A 5,844-nucleotide genomic window follows, 5' to 3' on the forward strand; every position below is an offset into this window, starting at 1 on the left:
GGGGGGGGGGGGGAAGACTGATAATCCAAATGACATGATACTATATTCATACAGGGTGAAATGCAGTATAAACAAGAGATGTCAGCAGTTCACATTGATGTTCAATGAGAAGGTGCAGAGCATTAGCAGCAGATTTTGCAACTTACTCTAGTGCTCATAATTAACCTTGTACATTCAGTTTTGCAATTGACTGCATTATCTATGATGGATGGCAAATGATAATACTTTGATACTATGCTACCCTTGTTGCTGAGGCCAGGCAAAACAGAGGTCTAAATGGTATGATTTGCATCTGGCATTAGCTGAAGGCACAACTGTTTGCTCAAGAAAATCTGTATCAATTCTTAAAAGGTGCTTTCCCTTCCAATGTTTTTCTATATTGAGTGTTTAAATATGTATTTATATTTAATATCAAGTATTTTAAAGGATTTGTAACTGAGCATATTTAAGTTTTCTTCAGTATTTCAGTCCTGTCCCTAATTAGAAATAGGCTCTGTGAACCGTTTTTTGGCTGTGTTTAGAATTCTAGTGCTGCTATCACAAGCTCTGCTGGCACTCTCTCAGGCATGATCTGCTAGGAAATAATACCCCTTTATACAACACTTGCTGTTTGGGCCCAATTCAAATTGACACAATGGCAGAAAGGTAGTGTGCTTCAGTGTTGTATGTACCAGGAAGAGGCATATGAACCCCATTTAAAAGGTCACTCACATAAGTGGTAGGGAAAAAGGTTGCAACTCAATTTTAGTCATTATGAAATATAAATAAGAACAGAGAAGTTTGTTTTTGTAAAAATTCCTAATATATTTGACACATCAAAATAGAGTCTTCTCTTTCCTATTTTTTCTGTAAAGACTCTACAGACAGCTACAGAAGTAGCAGTGCTACGAGGTCACAGATACCAAGCAAGATCAGGCTGAGTAAGGAAATTATGTTTTGTAACACTGCTTGAAGCTTTTATTTTTTACTTGTTTGTTTGTCCCTATTTAACTTAGGCCACCAAAATACACTGAGAGAAATTCTGTCAAAGATAAAACACTGAACTCCAAATCCTCTACTTAACAGCTGAGAAAGTTCCAACTCCACACTGAAGGTATATCTACACTGCCTCTGGATTACAATGGATGCCATGTACCCATCAATAAACTCCATCTTGACTGTGTTTACTGGCATATGACTAGCACCATACTAAGGCAGCTACCATACACTGGTTTCAGGGTCTAGAGTGCATGAATTGGCATGTTGTGCATGTCTGTGGCACTCCCGGATATGATATGTAGGCGGTAAAGGCAGGCCTGAGACCTCTAGAAGACCTTTAGTAATCAAGGTAGAGATGCCACTTGATGCTACTGACCCTTCTGAGGGTCAACAAGTTGGGAGAAAAAGGGTTAAGAACCCTTCAGCACTTATTTCTCCATCATAAAGAAACAAACAAAAAAGGATATTGGCTTCACTTAAAACAAAACAAATCACTTCAGTTTTAAATGAGGCTTTCAGAATACCTTTCAAAGAGTTTCTGCAGTTACTTTGGGGTGTTATGTGCCATGTTTCTGGTATTCCTCTTCACAAGAGACATTTGGCTGGTTTTTCTTAGCTTTGCTCCAGAGCTGCTGTTATATACCCACTAACAATAGATGGGCAAAGATGGTAGCAAAAACTCTCACTAGAAGGGTAGTAAAACACTGGAATAGGCTACCAAGAGAGATTGTGGAATCTCCATCCTTAGAGGTTTTTTAGACCTCAAAGGGATGATATAGTTGGGGATGGTCCTGCTTTGAGGAAGGGGTTGGACTGGATGACCTCCTGAGGTACTTTCCAACCCTAATTCTCTATGATTACAGTGCTTTAATTAGCTGCTACTATAAAACATGTTTCTGCATCTTAAAATAAGGGAACACTCTGCTGAATCACTCCATTAGAGGGAGTTGACCTTAGAGAACTGACAATTAGGATACAACTCCGAGCATCAGGGCTTGTTTGATCTTCAACCTCCAAATAGCATCCTGTGAGTGGAAATGGATGCTGCTGGTAACATCTATTGTTTAAAACTGACCCAATCACTTTCATTTTTTTGTTTCTACAGCCATTCCTTTCCTACTCTACCTAGCCATAAAGATTCTAAATAGGATTTGAGGGAAAGAGAAAACTTACGTCAGTGCTGGAGAGTCCAATCCAGAGTGGGTAATTGTAATGGGCAGCTTGGACAGCAAGAAAGGCCTGTTGGTACTGATCTGTGATGCTAACCAGAATCATGTTATTCTCCCTGCACTTCATCATTGCATCAGACCAGGACAAATTTTTCAGAATTATTCTGTACTGGACATTTTGATAGTTCAATGTTTCATTAAGGACTGGCTGTGTCAGGTTTTCAGCATGACCTAGGTCTAAATCAAGAAATCCAGTCATTAGTAGGATAAACACTGCAATATATTTTGGTTCCCAGTTAATTCCACAATTACAGTGGCTAAACCCCTTTCCCTCCTTTTTGGAATTAACAAGATAGAATAAACAATTTAGGCTGCAGACTGTTCTTATAATTACTGTTAGGAACAAACAATTAGATCACAATTGCTAGAAAGTGTGTTTGGGAGGGGGGACAGGGTGAAGTGCTCTTTAATATAAAGTTCTTAGTCTTGTATATGTGTGAGCTTGGCTCTGTGGCTTTCCAGATTAATTTAGGTTTCAGTTAAAGTTTAAAGTTATTAAAGAAAAAGCAGAGTGTTTGGAGTAATTTAATATGGTAAGCTTTGCAGGACTGGTCACAGGTACTGTGACAATGAATAGGGGAAGCAAGCTCTGAACACTCTGATGCAAACATATCCAAGTCAAGACCCATTGGATCTGTGTTTTTATAAATGTAATGGGCAGTAACTCTAGTATAGTAAACCTTAGCTCTCCAGTCTGCAAGAAGAGTAGCCCCAAAGGGCATTGCTACAAGTCTTTCAGGTAGGAAGTAATGGATTTTATCTTAAGTTTGTGCATTCAAGTTTCCTGCACAAAACTAGTTGACTTGGTTATTGCACAGGGAGGGATGAAATTCACCAGACTTCTAATTATGGAATCTCAGACTGAACTGAATTGCCAGTAAATGCATACAATTAAATAATAATCTTATGCAAATAATTCAAAAAGCAAAATTTACATGGGTGAAGAATGGAACTGGAGAATGTGGATTTAATAAACCCCACAATAGTTTATGGACAGACCTCAGGTCTATATTTGGCCCTATAGTTTTGTCAGAGGATCATCAGTGTCTAAAATATTGGTGTCTCAGGCACACAAAAGCTCACCAGGGATAAAAATGACTCCATATAAAGGGGCTGATAGGCCATTTCCCAAAACACACACACAGAGCCATGCTATTAATTTGATGTTTATGCACCATTTGCAGCTTTCAGTGGATTAGACATGTGACATGAAAGAAACAGATTATTTGAAGTAGTTTGTTACTGTTGCCAAGTACTTTCATTTATTAAACGACCTCCAAAAGGGAATAGGAAGACCAAGAGGCTTCACACACTTAAAGGTGAGTGGTGAAGGGTTAATGCAGAAGGTATGCATTTCCCAAAGAATACACTGCTGTTTACAAATGTAATTAGCATAACATTTTGAAACAGTCATTTTGTATCCAGAATCCCAAGGAATCCGAGTTGCTGATCCCTTTGTTCCTCTACCTCAAAAAATTACATCACAACCATAAACGTAGGGCCATGAATGCCCTGGCACAGTGGAAAACAACTTCCCTTGCTGAGTCAACCTGAAATGTGGCCAGACTCAGCTACGGTCTCTGCACTCAAGACCCAACTGACTGCTCCTTCCCTGCATCCTTGTGGGCTTAGGGCCTCAGCAACCCAGAGCTGGCCAGACACAGCAGGCATAATACTGCAAAACGGAAAGCGCTTCTCCTGCATCTCATGTGTCATTTTTAGAGTCAAGTACAAGTAGAATCTGCAATCATTCTTTTCTTCTTCTCCCTAAGTCCTGCAACCATTTTAAATGTCCAGAGTCTTTTTAGATCATTCTGGGGTATATTTACAGCAGGGCCCATAAAGGGTTAAGCTGCAAACTCCAGGCCTCTGCCCTCCCACCACTCTCCTAGTTGCTCTTCCCATGGTGGGAGACATCCATGTAGCGTGTGGCTCTAGGGGCACATAGTCTGCTATGGTGTGGCCTAAGGGGATGCCTGTGGGGTATTCAGTTTCCAGTTGCTTAGAAGTTGGACTGCCCTGGCCTGCAGAGGGCTTCTCAACATCATACAGTTCTTTTCAGCAGGGTTAGTTAACTGGGTACAGCACTGTATTATGCTACTTCTTTATACTTTCTTAATTTATATATAGTTTTTTAAAAGGTGCATTTATTTAGGAAAACACATCCAAAAGTGGTTCTATTACATATTAAGTCCATAGCTGTTGTTCTATAGCTATTAAGCTATAATTATTCTAGACAGGGAATCTACTCCCATCCCAATAATCTTTGGCCAGCCACCTATATTGCTACACTGGAGCAGTCTTCTGAGTATTCCTAATGAGGAAAATCTCACACCTCTGGAACTGACCCCCTACTTTAAATCTGGGCAAGCATTACACATGCCAACTGTGATTCTCCTTGTCTACATAAGAGTTTGCATTAATACATTTCACACATGGCAGATATCAGGACTATATCCAAAGCGGAGATGATTCCTAAAATTACTGTATTAATACTGTTGAAGCCCAAGACACTCCACACTTGGAGATACCCCCATCTTATTCTGAAGGGGAAGAAAGATCGTTCACTAGATTTATTTATTCAATTTATATGTCACTGTTCCCAACAAGGATCAGGGTGGCTTGCAATGAGGCTCCTGGCAGACGTTCAGCTGAAGGTGCCATGGAATCTCATGCAAGATCACAACAATCGTGCTCTACTGCCAGTGCAGGGGTAGCCCGGGATCATGGGAACAAAACTGAACAAAAGAGGCAACAAGATGGAGGAAATGTCTCAAGGGAATGATGAACACACACCCATTACAACTTTCTGGGAGCTTCCTGCTAGGAAGGCATGGAACCAATTTAGAGTGGTCCTACAAATACACACCACGTTATGTGAATGAATAGGATCTATCCTTGAGACCTGTGGGTCTCCAGAGTATCCTCTGAAGATCAGGGCTCTCTCCTCAGGAGCCTTGTGCCTCATGCTAACAGCAGGGCCCTGGTGATCCTCCTTTATTCTCCTGCAGCATAGTTTTGTTGGAACTACACTACCAGGCCCTCTTAAGGTCACAGCTTTTATCCCTAACATAGGGGTTCTCTGCTGTGAAAGGGGATTACAAAAAAGGGAAATTTTGTAGTGAGGGAGATGTATTTTCCCAAGGCCTACCTTAGTATGGCTTTTTCCAGCAACAGCCCAATCAGTTCCCACACATCTCTTGTACATCAGAAGGGACAATACCCATGTATAGAGGGCATGGTCACAATCAGACCTTAAGCTAAATGCAAACTTACCCACTGGCTTCTGGCATATGCACAAAAAGTGTGTGTCACCACACGAAGTGAAATTCCATGCTCCAACATACATCATTTTGGGATCATTGAGCACTACAGCACACTGATTGTTCATTTCCTCATCATACAACTGAAAACCAGAAAAACTCATTGATCTAACCACTATGTCCCCTGCCCGCTTTCCCGCCAGCTCCTGTTCTGTTTCGGGGACGACCGCGCCTGGACCGAGGCTGTGGCCGGCTACTGCTACCACCTCTTCTTCGCCCTCCTCACTGGCTTCCTCTTCGCCTCCCACCTGCCAGAGCGCCTGGCGCCCGGGCGCTTTGACTACATCGGTGAGGTGGGGGGTGATGCTGTGGGC

The 5,844-nt window shown here is 41.5% G+C and overlaps 1 protein-coding gene across 1 annotated transcript in view; it reads right to left on the reverse strand.

Moving 5' to 3' along the window:
• The window catches only part of LY75 (lymphocyte antigen 75), a 118,980-nt gene that overhangs the window by 27,559 nt on the left and 85,577 nt on the right, over window positions 1-5,844 (reverse strand). Inside the window, exons 24-25 of the mRNA XM_019522837.1 lie at window positions 5,484-5,613; window positions 2,152-2,384 (exon numbers count right to left, since the gene is read on the reverse strand). Of these exons, the coding sequence (XP_019378382.1) occupies window positions 2,152-2,384; window positions 5,484-5,613 (363 nt within the window). The remainder of the gene's footprint in view (window positions 1-2,151; window positions 2,385-5,483; window positions 5,614-5,844) is intronic.

The sequence above is a fragment of the Gavialis gangeticus genome, unplaced genomic scaffold, assembly GCF_001723915.1.
Source record: "Gavialis gangeticus isolate Ggan-Ray unplaced genomic scaffold, GavGan_comp1, whole genome shotgun sequence".
NCBI classification, from domain to species: Eukaryota; Metazoa; Chordata; order Crocodylia; family Gavialidae; genus Gavialis; species Gavialis gangeticus.